The sequence below is a fragment of the Notechis scutatus genome, chromosome 5, assembly GCF_049901735.1.
Source record: "Notechis scutatus isolate UNSWTSFEM ecotype Mainland chromosome 5, rNotScu1.2, whole genome shotgun sequence".
NCBI lineage: Eukaryota > Metazoa > Chordata > Lepidosauria > Squamata > Elapidae > Notechis > Notechis scutatus.
In genome coordinates, this window is record NC_142013.1 from 8,201,689 (window position 1) to 8,219,141 (window position 17,453).

The window sequence follows — 17,453 nt, forward strand, 5'->3', positions numbered from 1 at the left end:
CCACCCCTGGTGAGAGTGCGTTTTGCACGCGTGTATAGACCATTTCCAAAAAACCTCAGTTGTGCCACCTGGACAGCTGACAAGCGCTGCGTGCGGAAGCGTAGCATTTCCAACTCCTCTTCTTTCCTGCTTTTTCAACCTCAGCTGTGCCATGCAAATCAGCTGAGGTTAATAAAACAGGAAATAAAGGACAGCCAAGAGCCTGGGCCAGTGGGTGGGCCAAACAGAGCAGCAGACACGGAACCGGTTCAGTGTCTGCTGCTCTTCAGAGCTACCGGTTCTATAGAACCGGGCCGAACCGGTAGCATCCCACCCCTGCACCAATCCAACGCATTCTTCATACTTTGAGAAAAAGTCTGTGCCGTTTGAAAAGTTCACATAACATGACCCTGAAGTGTGGGAACTTTCTCAGGCTCAGATGGCTTGCTGAATTCAGAGATCAATGAAGTCTAAATTTTGAGAGCAGCAACTTATACTGGTCCAGAGAAAATTGGTTTGAAGAAGAGTTCGTTCAAAAATGAAAAATTATTTGGGACCTGAAGAAGCTGGGAAGTTTGTTTACCTTTTCTGGTCTGAATAAAAGAGATAAAAACTGAATTGAATACCTCTCCAGACTCTTAGGTTTGTTTATTCAACTTTTATTAAATTGACTTTAAAAAAAAAAAAGCTATCTAAATATAATAATTCAAAACCAGTGCATGATTGGTTGTTGTTTTTTTTTCTTTTGTAACATAATAATCTATTTTTTACTATTTGTTGAAGAAAGCTAGCCAGAACAAACAAGATGATTAGTACCGTTTTAAAGCTGGTGATGGCATTTTTCCTAGTACAGCATGAATAACATTCACCACAATTAATTGAACTAGAAATATTTTGGCTCTTAATGATCCTGCAAATTTGTTTTTAAAGGAGATAATCAATCATTTTCTTGATGAAAACTAATCGGAAAAAAGATGAAATGATTCTTTTTATGGTATGTTATCTTCTAAAAATAAAACCTACATCTCTTTTGCCTGCTAAATAATGTGTAATCAAGTTAGATCAGACAAGAAGAATGAACTTTTATTAGAAATTAGAACCAAAGAACACTTCTGGTTTCAACTAAACTCATGTCCTGAACTGTAGACTTGCAACTTTGAGCCTCTGACTTCCATTCAGTGAATAAATCACAATTTAAATCATTCAACGGGGTGATTTTTAATCTATTTGGTTTAAATCAAACTCACCTTGACACACATAGGTTGAAAGAGAGAAAATGAGCCAGAAGAAAGAAAGCCTAATGATGTTTAAATATTAATCTCCCTAAATTAATTGACCAACTGAAAGAAATGGAATATCTTCGTGGAATATCAGAGATCGGAGCAACGTAGCTTTTCGAAAAATGCCATCAGCAAAGACACGGGTGGCTGTCCTATCCAATGCAATGGAGATATATTCCTACTTATTTTGTACCATCTTTTAAGAGAAATTAAAAGAAGGAATAATTGTTTTTGGTCAATGTGGGAAGCAACTGTGAATGGATTAGGTTCCCCACAGCCATCTGGGGCAAAGTTATGGATCACAGACTTCTTTCAGTAACATCTAAAGTGCTGTGTAAGGATGTGCGTATATCTACATGAAATTGCCTTTAAAGAAGCTTGTCTTGGTCCAGAATGCAGAGGGAAGAGAGAAGGAAGAGAGGAGGGGAGAGGAGAGGACGGGACGGGATGGGAAAAGAGGAGAAGGAAGAAGAGGAGGAGAGGAGAGGAGGAAGGAAGAAGAGGAGAAGGGAGGAGAGGAGAGGAGGAAGAAGAGGAGAGGAGAGGAGAGGAGAGGAGGAGGGAGGAGAGGAGGAGGAAAAAGAAGAAAAGAAGGGAGGAGAGGAGAGGAGAGGAGAGGGGAGGAAGAAGAGAAGGGAGGAAAGGAGAGGAGAGGAGGAGGAGGAAGGAGTGGAGAAGGGAGGGGAGGAGAGGAGAGGAGAAAAAGATGAGAAGGGAGGAGAGGAGAGGAGCGGAGAGGAGGAGGAGGGAGGAGAGGAGAGGAGCGAGGAGAGGAGGAGGAGGGAAGAGAGGAGAGGAGCGGAGAGGAGGAGGAGGGAGGAGAGGAGGAGGGAGGAGAGAGAGGAGAAGGGAGGAGAGGGGAAGGGAGGGGCAGAGAGAAGAGGGGAGAGGAACGAAGGGAAGGGGAAAGGAATGGAAAGAAGAGAGGAAAAGAAAGGGAAGGAAAGGAAAGGAAAGGAAAGGAAAGGAAAGGGAGAGGAGAGGAAAGGAAAGGAAAGGAAAGGAAAGGAAAGGAAAGGAAAGGAAAGGAAAGGAAAGGAAAGGAAAGGAAAGGAAAATCAGCAGCAAGTGGATGGCCTCACTTATAACCACATTGGGTACACTGTTAGAAGACCTGAAGGACCAAGTTGGGGATGGAGCATCGTGGGGAAAAATAATCTATCTATGGGGACACTAAGAGTTGACATAATCTTGATGGCACATTATCAGTTAATCAAATAAACATAATGAATAAGCCAACACATTTTCCCATTCAGGGTAAGCAACACGATGGAGACCACAGGAAAGGGGTAAGAGGTGGCCGATCAAAGAAATTAAAGGCACGAAATAAGTACGACACTAAATGGGGACAGAGCTAAAGCTCTCCATCGTTCTTGCAAATCCATCTTGCTTTTGCTGCCAAAACAACTTTAAAGAGTTTGTTTGTTTAAATTTTAAACAAGAGTTTGAATAAATAGCATTAAACAATAACATGGACTTCCCAGCTACCCGAAGGAGCAAATAGTAGTTCTAGAATTCTAAAATTAAAGATGAAATGTTACACACAGGTATTCCTCAAACCAATGGTGGGATTCAATTTTTTTAAACTACCAGTTCTGTGGGCGTGGCTTGGTGGGCGTGTTGTGGCTTTTGGGGCGTGGCAGGGAAAGGATACTGTAAAATCTCCATTCCCTCCTCACCCCAACAACCTGCTTTCCAGCTCCGTTCTCCTGTGCAGGGCAACCAAAGAAGACCCAGCCGATCAGCTGGGACTCGGGAAGCAGAGAATAGATGGGGGTGGGGCCAGTCAGAAGCGGTATTTGCCGGTTCTCCAAACTACTCAAAATTTCCGCTATTGGTCATCCAGAACTGCTCAGAACCAGCTGAATAGCACCTCTGTCCTCGACCACATATCCGTCTATCACATCCTATGTTGCTTTTCTTCTTTAAACTTCTCTCTTTTTTATGATCTTATCAACTCCACCCAATCATACCTTTCCCATCTTCCAGCTCCTCTTGGCCCATTCAATCTTTCTTCATATATTTGTATTGTGGTTTTATATTCTGAATATCTGAATATCAACCATCTCAAGGTATGTTCTCCTACTGGTCTACCTTGGAAGCCAACGGGATGCTGCCCCCCGCTCCTGCCTTCAATATCCAGGATCTATTTGCAATGTTCCCTCACACACTCAGGAAGTGGATGCAGTGAAACACTGTGATTGTTAAGTCAGTAACATAACTGTAAAGTGAATCTGGCTTCCCCATTTGACTTGTGTCAACTCGTAAAGCATTCCTAGCTTCCTCACGAGTTGCCATAAGAAGGAGGGGGCAGAATCGGATGGAGCAATTTGGTTACTATGACCAGAAGCACATTCACACACACACCTTTCTCAAGATTGTGTCCCAGGTTACCAGAGCCAGCCGGAGAGGCGTGTTTTCTACAGCCTGTGAAAGTGCTTTGTTGGAGGATGTGATTTATGACACACTCTGGGAGAAGGGGGGAAACAGGGTCATAGGTGGGCAGTAAATTACGTAGGGCAGAGCCAACTGCACTTGGGGAAAGTGCCAACGTGTTGCTCCTAATAAATAATTGGATTTCTTTTGAAACTTGGCTCGAGGCTCATGAATTAATTAGGGCATCCGTCGGAACCCTGACAACTTGCATGTCAGAAGGTCGCAAAAGGTGGTCACATGACCTCCGGGACACTGCCACCGTCATAAATACAAGTCAGTTGCCAAGCATTTGAATTTCGATCTCATGACCATGGGGATGCTGCAACAGTCATAAGTGTGAAAAATGATTATACGCAACTTTTCTTAAGTGCAGTCGTAACTTTGAATGGCCACTAAATGAATAAATTGTAAGTCAAGGTTTCATCTTTAATTTTAGAATTCTAGACTACTGTTTGCTCCTTGGAGTAGCTGGGAAGTCAGCGTTATTGTTTACAGTTATTTATTTAAACTCTTATTTAAACTTTAAACAAACAAACTCTTTAAAGAGTTTTAGCAGAAAATTGTGACAGGCCGAATCTTGGTATGTTCTTAGCCATACCAAATAAATGACCTCTGTGATCATACCACAGACAATACTGCACCCCTTCAAAAAGATCTTGACTATGTATCAGAATGGTCAAACAAATGGCAACTTCAAATCTCAACAAATAAATGCTCTGTCTTACATATTGGCAAAAAAAAAATCAGAAAAAAAATACAAGCTGAATAGTCAAGATCTTGTTGATGATCCAAGCTCTGTAAAGGACCTTGGAATACTCATCTCTAATGATCTAAGTGCTAGAACCCACTGTAACTACATAGCCAAAAAGGCATTAAGAGTTGTTAACCTAACCCTACATAGCTTTTTCTCTGGTAATATCACACTACTAACTAGAGCATACAAAACATTTGCTAGACCAATATTCGAATACAGCTCATCAGTCTGGAACCCACATTACGTATCTGATATTAGCACAGTTGAGAAAGTCCAGAAATATTTCACAAGAAGAGTTCTCCACTCCTCTACTCGTTGTAGAATACCTTATGCCACCAGATTTGAAATTCTAGACCTAGAAAATCTTGAATTACGCCGTCTTCAGTCTGATCTAAGTATGGTATATAAAATCATACATTGCAATGACTTACCTGTCAATGAATACTTCAGCTTCAACCATAACTACACAAGAGCACACAATAGATACAAACTCAAGGTAAACCACACCAAACTTGATTGCAGGAAATACGACTTCAGCAACAGAGTGGTCAATGTCTGGAATACTCTACCTGACTCAAACCCCAAAAACGTTGACCTTAGACTGTCTACTATTGACCTCACCCCTTTCCTAAGAGGTCTGTATGGGGCGTGCATAAGCGCACCAATGTGCCTACTGTCCCTGTCCTATGGTTTGTTTCTTATTTAACCACAATGGAAAAGTCTGTCCTCGAATGGACATTTCACATGTAATGGCTTAGATTTCAAAAATGATCAGAGGTGATAGGTATATAAGTAAGACAAATGACTCTAAGATTCTTAGAGAAGAACCAGTTAAGCGCCCCAATCCTTCTGAGATTATGCGTTGACTTTGAACAATAGCTGCTAAAAAAGAGATCATTTTTAACACAGAGTCACCCTGTTTACTGTTTTCCCAGCAGTTAAAATATTGACATTATTAGGAGCAATAAATAAACCACAGTTTTCTCTGCCCTCCATGGACGTACTGACTACCTATGGGAAATCTGCTGGGAAACAGGTTTACACCAACTGAATTCTTATTGTTTTAGCTAATGTTTATGTATAAGTTATCTTCATAAAGGAAAATACAGCAACAATGGAATCAGAGGTGGTGTTCAGCAGGTTCTGACCGGTTCTGGAGAACCGGTAGTGGAAATTTTGAGTGGTTCAGAGAACCGGCAAATACCACCTCAAATACTGGCCCCTCCTCACCCAGCTATTCTCTGCCTCCCGAGTCACAGCTGATTGGCTGGATCTTCTTTGGTTTCCCTACATAGAAGAAAGGAGCTGGAAAGCAGGTTAGTGGGGTGGAGAGGGAATGGGAATTTTGCAGCATCCTTCCCCTGCCACGCCCACCAAGCCACACCCACAGAACCCGTAGTAAAAAAAATTGAATCTCACCACTGAATGGCAGAACATAAAAATATAATATAAAAAAATAAAATGGATCAAATAATCTTTCCTTTCCAACTCTGTTAAATCTACTACTCTCATCTGGTCCATTGATGGTGGATAGCAAGAGGATCTCACAGCAAACGTCTCTCCTTGACATCCCAGAAAAATTAATATTGATGGGAAAATGACCTCTGAATTACAAGGTTACGTATATATAACCATTATAATTACAGGTAGTCCTTGACCATAATTACTGTAAGTCCAAAATTTCCATCGCAAGCAAGATAGTTGTTGAGTTTTGCCCCATTTTACAAACTTTCTTGCCACAGTATGGAGATTCTCAGTCATGCCCGTCATGGTTGTCCCAAAATGCTTTTTCAAAAGGCAACTTGTCTTCCTTTGAAATTTGAGATGCGCAAATCTGGTGCAAGGACTGGAGCTTCATGGGAAATAACAGGCCAGGAATAACCACATGGAGTGGGGCTATCCATAAAGAGGTCAAAATAATCGAAAGAGGTTAAAGTAATCAAAACCCTCTCCTGCTTTTTAGGTGCATCACAACATATCTAAAAGATGGTAGAACTTTGATTGTGGCTGTCATCTTAACTTTTTGGACACTCCCAGCAGATACCTAGGGCACAGGGAAACATGACCGAGTTGCTGGCTTTTCAAGAGGCATTGACAAATGTATTTTTCCAATTTTTCCTCCTTTTTTTCCAAGGTTAATTAAAGTTGTCCAGAAAAGAAGACAACATAACAAAGCAATTTTATCTTTGAAATGATTTGTTCAATTGCCTTCAACATTTCAAGTTACTCTCTGGAAACATAACTAATATATCCCATGGATATGGATATATGGATGGATGATAGAGATAGATAGATAGATAGATAGATAGATAGATAGATAGATAGATAGATAGATAGATAGATAGATGGATGGATGGATGGATGGATGGATGGATGGATGGATGGATGGATGGATAATTATAGAGATAGATGGACAGATGTCATGTAGCTTTAATCCTAATTATTTTACATACTTTTACATGTACTATATTTCTATATTTCTACTTTATACCTATTTTACTTGCGCAGTGTCTTGAACGTCACATGTCTATCATTTGAAGGTGCTTCTGACACGAATAAAGAAAGAAACTGCAAAAACAAGAGGCACGGAGGAAGACCAACTACTAATTTTAGCATCTTTTCCCAAGAGATCATCTGGAAGAGTTCTGATTGTCACTGTTGAGGGGGTCACTGAGTGGTGAAAACACTTGAACAACAACACATCTGCAGCTGATATGTGGGATTCTCAGATGCAGTTAAGGAGCAACAAGCTTTGGAAGGCAATATTTAATATTTCCAAAAAATATTTCATTCTTCGGGGCAGGGAAGGCTTACCACACACTCCTCCCTAAGTAACCGGTCAAAAATTACTGTACATATTTAATTTTGTATATCATAACTGTGGCCAGAATAACCTACACACAAAACTGGAAACTGTCTTCCATTCCTTCAGAGGATATGGTAATTTTAAAAATACATGAATGCGCTGAGATGGATAGCCTAACCAAACTGTTAAAAAATAAACAAGATAGTGACTATTATGAAATATGGAACATTTGGTATGAGTGGTTAAAGAAAAGGTAATATTTGATATTTGGATAAGTTATGGAAATGACAGAAGACGTTCATTTAATCACAAACTATATAGAGAAATTAAAACATTAAAAGAACGAAGGAGCTATTGTAACAAGGCAGATCACATCAATGATAAAGATAAAGAAAAAAAATTTAACCATTGCTCAATATATGCTGTAAAATGTATATATGTTTATGTATGTGTATGTGTGAACACAATACAGAAGCCTGATGATGAACACAATACAGAAGCCTGATGATGGCAGATGAGATTCTGCTGAAACGTTGCTACAACTTTAAAAGCACAACTACAATGACGTGGGAAAATACCCGAACAAAGCTGAATACCATACATATAGATACCCGCGAAAACTTAAGAAAACATATATACATACATATATATATATACCTATATACCTATATACCTGTATACTAGCTATTCCACTTCTAGATGGAGAATGGACTGAAGGACAACTTTTTTGTCCTTTGTCTTAAGGAGCAAAATTTATTCAGGCAGGTTTCTGAGGCACCGCTGCTAAATAAGTCTAATTCTGCAGCCTAAATGTCCCTTGAAACCGACGGCTGGACAAAAAAATTCTCCTTAAATGTGTGGCTGAAGCAATGCCGGCAAATAAAGAGGCTATCTGGGTGGTAATATAAGCTTAGCCAGGCCTGCTGTTTGCAGCTCCGTAGCAGAGACGGGCTCCAATGGGCCCGTTTCTTTTCACTTCAATGCTCTCCCTGAATAAAAAGGGCAGGAACATTTCCCTACTAAAAAATATGGTACTCCGGAGCTCCGCCTGATGAAAGGAGAGGTTGAACATGAAAGTGAACGTGAAAGGAGACCTTTCATGAAAGAACAGTCACCACAATAGAAGGTCAACCAGTGGTGGGATTCAAAAACGTTTACCACCGGTTCAGTGGGCGTGGCTTGGTGGGCATGCTTTGCGCGTGTACACATACTTTGCTTGCACGCGCATGCCAAACACACATTTTGCGCAGGCGCAGAGGCATTCCAACTCACCTCCTACAAGCCTGCACTCTCCCGGTCACTTCAGCAGCTACTGTGCGGCACTCAGCTGTGCCTCACAAAACAGACGCGCTTCAAAAGCAGAAGATAAACGTGAGTATGAGAGCCGGGACAGACGAGTGTCTTCGCTGCTCATCGCCGCTATCAGCTCGGCAGAACCAGGCCGAACCGGTAGCATACCACCACTAAGGTCAACCACTAAGAAGTTATTGCTACTAAACTCAAAGAACGTAGCACTCTTTCTGGTTTTATTTACTTTACTTTCCTACTGAAATTATGAGAAACTTTTCCAAACTTAAACATTCATTTATACAAACAATCCTCCACTTCCTTCCTTCTTTCTTTCTTTCTTTCTTTCTTTCTTTCTTTCTTTCTTTCTTTCTTTCTTTCTTTCTTTCTTTCTTTCTTTCTTTCTTTCTTTCTTTCTTTCTTTCTCTTTCTTTCTTTCTTTCTTTCTTTCTTTCTCTCCCTCTCTCTCTCTTTCTTTCTTTTGTAGAAAGTTAGCACCCATCCTTCTCCTAGACTTAGAAGAATGAAATATTCTAGGAAATATTTAAAAGGCAGAATATTATACCCCCCTGGATGAGAAAAGGAGAAACATGACCTTGGAAAGCAGCTCCCATCTTTGTTAATAGCCCCAGAAAGACTGGGCCATCCTAACTGCAAGACAACAGGCTGGGCCAGTTTATCTACGAAACAAAAGACCTTCACTCTCAGGACATGATAGGATTAGCCCCCACTCAAGATCCAAACCAGGACAAAGCCATTAAGCCATAATAGGAATTGTCCAACACCCTTTCAGAACACGACCCTCTTCATTACGTCATCATCCAGCAAGATTCAACCAAGCCTGGGACTCAAGACAACCTACAAAGTTACCCCTGCATGGCCCCATGGGAGTCTGACAACCAATAGGGTACATTTCTTTCACAGGAACAGGAAGCAAGTTCAAAGCCCTCAAACCCCTGTGGTCCTGTCCACCATTAAACCATCTTTCCAAACAGCCTCCATGTTTCCAGGGTCTTTGTCCCCACTTGGAAATGAACCCAAATGGACATTTCTTCCAACACTTATTTACTTACTTTCTTTCTTAGTTTCTTTCTTTCTTTCTTTCTTTCTTTCTTTCTTTCTTTCTTTCTTTCTTAGCTTCTTTCTTCCTCCTCCTCCTCCTCCTTCTTTCTCCTTCCCTTTCCTAATCATTATCCTATTTTTGATACTATTTTTGACTTTGATTTTTTTTTAAAAAAAATGAATAAAAAGAAGACACTGATGTTTTACTGGAATGAAAGACATGTGACTTTTGGAGAAATTTATTGTTATAGTTCTAAAATTGCTCTGTGAAGGTCTGAGGGCTATTATGTCCTGGGGACTAAACTGTTTGCTACACTGGTATTCATGGAAGTTTCTTAATTTGTGAAATACCAATATGGATTGACTGACTGACTGACTGACTGAAACATCCCAGCATGTTGAGCTGAACTGGTGTTCAGTGTGGACCAGTGATTATCAAGCTTGGTAACTCTAAGACATCTGGACTTCAACACCCACAATTCCACAGGCAACATAAAGTCCAGACAACTTAAAGTTGCTAAGCTTACCTCCTGCCAGATTGGTAAAGATGTTCTCAACTAGGACTCCAAACTGCTGGAAATGCAAAAATAAACAGGGTACCTTCTTCCACATGTGGTGGACATGCTCGGAAGCTAAAAATTACTGGAGTAGAATTCATAAGTGGATAGAGGAAATAATGAAAAAAATTGAATTTCAGACCAGAATTGTTTCTATTAGGAATATTAAGGGGAGACCAAACCAAGACAGATGTATATATTATTTTACGTATAATAACAGCGGCCAGGATTGTGTACGCACAGTACTGGAAACATGAAACTATACCACCTGCGGGGACCGTGTTAAAAAAGACTCTGGACTGCACAGAGATGAACAGGCTGACTTTAGAGTTCAAAGATAGAAATGAAACGGAGTATTACTTAGTCTGGGACGCCTGGTATATTTGGTTTGACAATAGACATAAAAGTAACATAGTAATTGATACGTGAACAGGAATGTTGACGATGTCATAACGTTGTTGCAAATGTAAATATGTTTTTAAATTGTTGAACAATGCTTAATAAAATTTTAAAAATAAAAAATTAAATTGCTAAGCTTGATTAACACTGGTCTGAACCACAAACCTGATTGGTCATTTCTCTGCTTTCTGCCCTTCCCATCCACCCAAGGAAACTAAACTAAACTTAAGAGCGACTATAAGATGATTAAAGGCCTGGAGATTAAAACATATGAAGAACGGTTGCAGGAATTGGGCATGGCTAGTCTAGAGAAAAGAAGAATTAGGAGAGACAGGATAGCAGTATTCCAGTATTTGAGGGGCTGCCACAAAGAAGAGAGGGGTCAAATTATTCTCCAAAGCACTGGAGGGCAGGACAAGAAACAATGGATGGGAACTGATCAAGGAGAGAAGCAACCTGGAATTGAGGAGAAACTTCCTAGGGCAATTAACCAGTGGAACAGCTTGCCACCAGAAGTTGGTACTTTTGTTGCAGGGGTCCCCAACCACCGGGCCCTGGACCGGTACCGGTCCGTGGAACATTTTCTACCGGGCCGCCGGTTTGCTGGGTGCCGCCATCTTGTTTTCATGAGAAAGTGCTTCCGGGTGAGCTTTTCCGGTTGGAAAGCGGCGTTTGGGTCCTGAAGGAATCCTCACGCCTTAGTTTCATTGAAGGGGGGGCGGCTTCGAACGAAACTAAGGCGCGAGGATTCTTTCAGCACCCAAGGCAAGGCGAGCTGAGCGACCGTCCCGAAGCCATCCTGAAGCCCATCGACAAAGGTACAAAGGAGGAGTTGAAGGTGGCGGGGAGAAGCGGGGGACGGCTGGCTGGCTGGTCGCTCGGCTCGCCTTGCCTTGTCATGCGTGCTGATGGCGGTACCGGGCCGTGGATCATTTTGTGATGCTGGTACCGGGCCGTGGCACAAAAAAGGTTGGGGGCCACTGTTTTGTTGGAATCTGAAAAAGCAGCACATTTTTGCGATTTCAACACGTGAAAGAAGAAGTTGTAGGTGTTCTATCACTGGAGGCTTTTAAGAAGATACTGGAGAGTCCAAGGTCCCTTCCAGCTCTATTCTGATTAATTGATCAGCCAAGTCTACATGGGAAGGTTCAATTAAACTTATTTTATTGTTATTCAAGGCTAGGCAGAGGAATATTTTCAACAGTCACCTAGTTAGTGTTAAATAAGGGTCAACAGCAATCAAGGAGAGTTGGACTTAGTTCTTTCGTGGCTATGTAGGGATTCTAAGCTGTTTCCCCTTTTCACTCCATCCCCAGATTCTGCCATCCCTTTTCTTACAACTAGGGAGACCACAGGTTGAAGCAGTCCCTAAACCATCGACATCTAAGAAGATCAGACAGACTCCTCAAACGGCTTGCAGTACACTCTGCAAAAAAACTGGGATTGCTTATATTTAAAGAGTGTCCACACAGCAGTCATAATTTATGTCTTAATAACTTCTACCCTAAATGGCTCCCTTAGGGCTATCTTTGAATTCTGCTTGGCTGTGTACAGGCTACTGCAAAATGCAAGAACCCACCTCTTGAACAAAATAATAATAATAATAATCCAACTGCCAGGCATATATTACAGCAGTCCTCTAAATGTGCCAAGGTTCCTGCTGATTAATGACAAGAATTAAGGGGACTCTGTCTGTAGAACACTGAGAATGAAAGAGGAAAAAAGGTCCATATCAAGACTGAATGAATATCTGGGTATGTCTAGTTTAATGAAAAGAAGACTGGGGTGACATGATAGCATTGTTCCAATAGCTCAGGGGCTGCCCCAAAGAAGAGGGAGTCAAGCTATTCTCCAAAGCACCAGAAGGCAGGACAAGAAGCAATGGATGGAAACTGATCAAGGAGAGAAGCAACCTAGAACTAAGGAGGAATTTCCTGACTGTTAGAACAATTAATCAGTGGAACAACTTGACTCCAGAAGTTATGAATGCTCCAACATTGGAAGTTTTTTTTTTTAAAATGTTGGATAACCATTTGTTTGAAGTGGTGTAGGCTTTCCTGCCCAAGCAGGGGGTTGGACTAGAAGACCTCCAAGGTCCCTTCTAACTCTGTTATTCTATTCTATCCTATCAAAGCTGACTTTGGTTATTTGGTTGATGAGGAAAACTTGATAAACATTTTTTTCCTTGAGTTCGTCTAATTTTCTTTGAAAGTCACACCTAGAAGTTCATAGACCTCCATAGAACAATAGAGTTGGAAGGGACCTTGAAGGTCTTATAGTCCAACCCGCTCCTCAAGCAGGACACCCTAAACCATTTCAGACAAATGGTTGTCCAGTCTCTTTTTGAAAGCCTTCAGTGATGGAGCACCCACAACTTCTGAAGGCAAGCTGTTCCATTGGTTGATTGCTCTCACCATTAGGGAAATTTCTCCTTTGTCCTAGGTCGCTTCTCTCCTTGGTCAACTCCCATCCATTGTTTTCCATCTTGCTTTGGAAAATAGTTTGACACCCCCCTCCCAAATTTTTGTAGGAACCCCTCAAATATTGGAACACTGGTATCATATCACTAGTCCTTCTTTTCATTAGACTAGACATACCCAATTCCTGTTACCGTTCTTCGTACGTTTTAGCTTCCAGCCCCTTAATCATGTTACTGTAAGGTGTAAATTTATTTATTTCTTTGATTTCTATCTAGCAAGACAGTCTAGGTTGCAAACAAGGATTAAAATTAGCAAAGAGGAGGAGGGAACTGTATAAGTGATAATCCAAACCACCAAGATAAACATAAAGCAAAGTGCAAGGTCTAAAAACATTCCCCTTCTAGTCTAAGGCCTAGAAACAAATGGATGTTCTGGAGAACCGGTAGTGGAAATTTTGAGTAGTTCGGAGAACCAGCAAATATCACCTCTGACTGGCCCCGCCCCCATCTATTCTCTGCCTCCCGAGTCCCAGCTGATTGGCTGGGTCTTCTTTGGTTGCCCTGCACAGGAGAACGGAGCTGGAAAGTAGGTTATTGGGGTGGGGAGGGAATGGGGATTTTGCAGTAATCTTCCCCTGCCACACCCACCAAGCCATGCCCACAGAACCAGTAGTAAAAACTTTTGAATCCCACCACTGGTAACATCATTTTAAGAAGCCTGGTTGGAAAGCAGAACTGAAACTCAACCAATGCCGTCAATGAGCCCTAAATAATGCAACTTGCCTCGATCCTTCAGCTTCCATTACCAGTCATTCTGTGGGCTACAGAAACAAAGGTAAGCTCTCTCTCTCGCCATTGGTGGGGGAGGGAGATGTACAAAATATTGACTTCTATCCGTCCATCAATTATACAATCATTATGGGATATAGATCCTGCCTTTCCAAGTCCAAAATCAGACATTCCAAAAATAAAAATACCTCTTGATCATCATAACCACCCTAAAATCAATCATAAAAAACATTGAGTGAATGGAGTAATGCAAAATACGCCACAGCGAAAAAAACTGAAAACGGTCCTGGTTTTAAAGCAAGATGTTCTATTTGGCTGGTGGAAGAACACCAAAGAAAGAAAGAAGAAAAAGTAGCATTTCTGGAAATAGAGGTTCTGTATGGGTATAGAATATTGTTTCATCCTAGAAGCAAAACAATTCGTTTTCAATTCTAAAAATGCTCTTATTTAAATGGGTGTGTAAGTGTGTATGTTGGTTTACACTCCCTCTCTATGTTTTTGTGAGAGAGAGAGAGTGTGTGATGACCCAGGTGGGATACAAAAGCAACAAAGTCACAAAAACTGATGAAATCCCTTTAATTCCTTCACCTTGGCCTCCAAGGTCCAATTATCATTGACTGGAGGAAAAACTCCCCCACAAACAGTTGCAAAAAGGAAGAAATGCCGTTCAAACTCAAAATACACAAAAATTATAAATAGAAAAAAACAACACAAACCACACTGAAGCAATTAATGAGACAAGGCAGGATAAGGGCTTGAAGATGTCCACAGATATTGAAATATACACACTGGGAAAGATGCTAGAACTCAAATAAGAACTGACAAACTAGAAATATTTTCATGCTTTGCTTCCAGCACTGGGCCATGCGCAGTTTGTCCTTTTAAACAGTCCTCACAGCTGCAGCCCATGAAGGGGATCAAGGCCCTTTCCTCCCCCGTAGACCACGCCATTCACGTTTCTCCCTTATCCGCTCCTCCCTGCATGCCCTAAGATGAAGAGGGAATGGGCCTGGGTCTTCCTTTGAATGCTCAGCCAGCCTGTGCCCTTCCCCAGTTTCCTCCACAACCTCTGGAGCCACACTCCCACTCCCTGTCGTCGGAATCAGATTCTAACAGGGGCATGACAGAGAGATACAGACACAAAGAGACCCACACAGATCAAATCTTGAAAAATGATACCTCTGATCTTTTGGGCTGATTTTCATTATCCGTTCCTAGAGACGGTGTTTTTCCCCACTTTTCTGCAACCTGGTTGGCTTCTTCTACCTTTTGCTGGCAACTTTTCTGAGAGTTCAGTAGTGTCACTTCATAGAATTCTTGAATGTCTGTTGGTCAAAGAGAAATAATACGTTTTTGTAATAAAAAAAAAATAGAACAGTGGTAATTGATGTAATGGAAACGGAGGTTACTAATGTTATTTTGGTTTTTTTTACTTAAAATCAGCGTGCATGATGATGGACTTGTTGAAAAATACATTATGCCTGAATATGAGCAGAAGTGCTGACACAAAAATTGTTATTCCATAGTGCCTAGACTTTTTAAAGGGCCATTTTCCTTAAAAAATATTGCATTAAGCTTTTCATAAATATTATATGAATACATGAATGATGCATTGCTCATCATTACTGAATGAAAACTAAAAATAGGCATATTCCTTGGAAAATATTCCAATATATGCCAAACAATAAATCGTTGTCTCCACAATGTATAATGTACATAAAGTTGCGGTGAAAGGTATCCACCGGGTATTCTTACAAGCTTCTACCAAACCATAGTAGGTTTCAGTACCAAAGTTTCACTACAAGATGCCCTTCTCAATACAGGGAGTTCTCGACTCAGGACCATAATTGAGCCCAAAATTTCTGTTGCTAAGTGAGACCTTTGTTCAGTGAGTTTTTGCCACATTGGACGACCTTTCTTGCCACAGTGAAGTGAAGCATCGCAGTTATTAAGTTAGTCATACGGTTGGTTAAGTGAATCCCATTGATTTTGCTTGTCACCAAAGGGATCACGTGACTGTCACCGTCATAAATAGGAACCAGTTGTCAAACATCTGAATTTTGATCACATGACTATGCTGCCAAGGTCTTAGGTAGGAACAATTGTCGTAAGTCACTTTTTTCAGTGCCCTTGTAACTTTGAAAGGTCATTAAATGAATTGTTATAAGTCAAGGACTACCTGCACATAAAGTGCCCTTGGAAAAAAAAAAACCTTTACAGCAAACTGTGAGGCTCAAAGAATCACATTTAGTCCTATGTATATAGTGGCATTTTTAATCTATTTAACTTACTAAATGTTTTAGATAGGTTTTAGACTAGGTATTATTATTATTATTATTATTATTATTATTATTATTATTATTATTATTATTATTATTATTATTTTAATTTTTAAATACTCTGTAGTGTGATTGTGATGTGGTGTTTGGGGCACTGTGCTGGAGTAGCTTTCAAATTTCACTGTATTTATGGAATGCAATGACAATAAAGGTATTCTATTCTATTCTATAGCTGATTTACTGCTAAATTTAAGATGATTTACTGCTCTGCCTATTGTTGTGACCTGCTGGCCGCCGGTCCTTCCAGCAGCCAAATCGGAGGAGGAGGAGGAGGAGGAGGAGGAGGAGGAGGAGGAGGAGGAGGAGGAGGAGGAGGAGGAGGAGGAGGAGGAAGCGGTGGTGTGGGAGTCAGGATCACCATCAAGGCAACCAGAGAGCTCTGAGGGGGAAGAAGGAATAGAGCTGGCAGAGAGAGAGAGAGAGAGAGAGAGAGAGAGAGGGGGGGAGGGAGGGAGGGAGAGAGAGAGAGAGAGAGAGAGAGAGAGAAAGACGGAGCCTGAACCATCTGTCAGCCCTCAGATGGAGAGTCAACAGCCCCCAGGTCTGGAGGTGGCTGATGAGGAAGAAGAGGAACAGCTGGGTCCAGGGCCTGACACGTGGATGCACAGAAGGCAGAGGAGAGGAGAGCAGTGGAAATACGTGGGCCGGCCCTTGGGATGGAAGAGCCATTGCTGCTAGCGAAGTCCCACCATAGCTCTGGGGATAAAAGGCAGGGGCAGGGCAGAGATGTGGCAGACAACTATTCATCTCCCTGCCAGATGGATTTGTTAGCCTGTGGTGAGAGAGAAACTTTTTGCCAGGGCTGCTGGCTCTCCTAATAAAGGAATCTTTCAGTTAACTTCAGAGGGTTTGTTGTGTTTGGGGAGCTGGGTCAGAACACCGATACCCAAGAATCTAGTCAACTAACGTTCAGCAGTAAATTGGCACTAGATAAGAACTAACATTCTTATTCAAGAGGGATTGGATTTAGACAGCTTGTGGGAACGTAATGATTCTAAACTGATTCCTCTCTTGACTCCACCTTCCAGGCTCTGATTGTCTTCCTACACAAGGTGAACTAATTCTGAGTGGTGACAGGAAAAAGATTCAGTCAGGAGATCAACAAGCCAAAATTGTTTCTATTCACTGATCCTATCTTGAAGATAGTACAAGTAGTCCTCACTTAACAACTGCCCTGTTTAGCAATTGTTCAAAGTTACAACAGCACTTAGAAAGGTATGACTTAAAGTGCTATGCTACAATGATAGTTATATTTTTAAAAAGATATTTAATGGGAGGAAATTTTAAAAGTTTGCTTCAGGAACATGTAACATCAAAGAACAAAAACAGGATAATTTCCAGGCGTG

General features: G+C 41.2%; 1 protein-coding gene across 13 annotated transcripts in view; it reads right to left on the bottom strand.

Annotated features, from left to right (window-relative positions):
- Positions 1–17,453, bottom strand: part of DLG2 (discs large MAGUK scaffold protein 2) — a 1,023,659-nt gene that overhangs the window by 897,718 nt on the left and 108,488 nt on the right. For all 13 annotated transcript variants that reach the window (XR_015749696.1, XM_087966067.1, XM_087966065.1 and 10 more), the window contains exon 4: positions 14,948–15,093. Coding sequence is in view for 12 of the 13 variants with exons in the window: in XM_087966067.1 (XP_087822193.1) it covers positions 14,948–15,093 (146 nt within the window). In the remaining variant the exon portion in view is untranslated. The remainder of the gene's footprint in view (positions 1–14,947; positions 15,094–17,453) is intronic.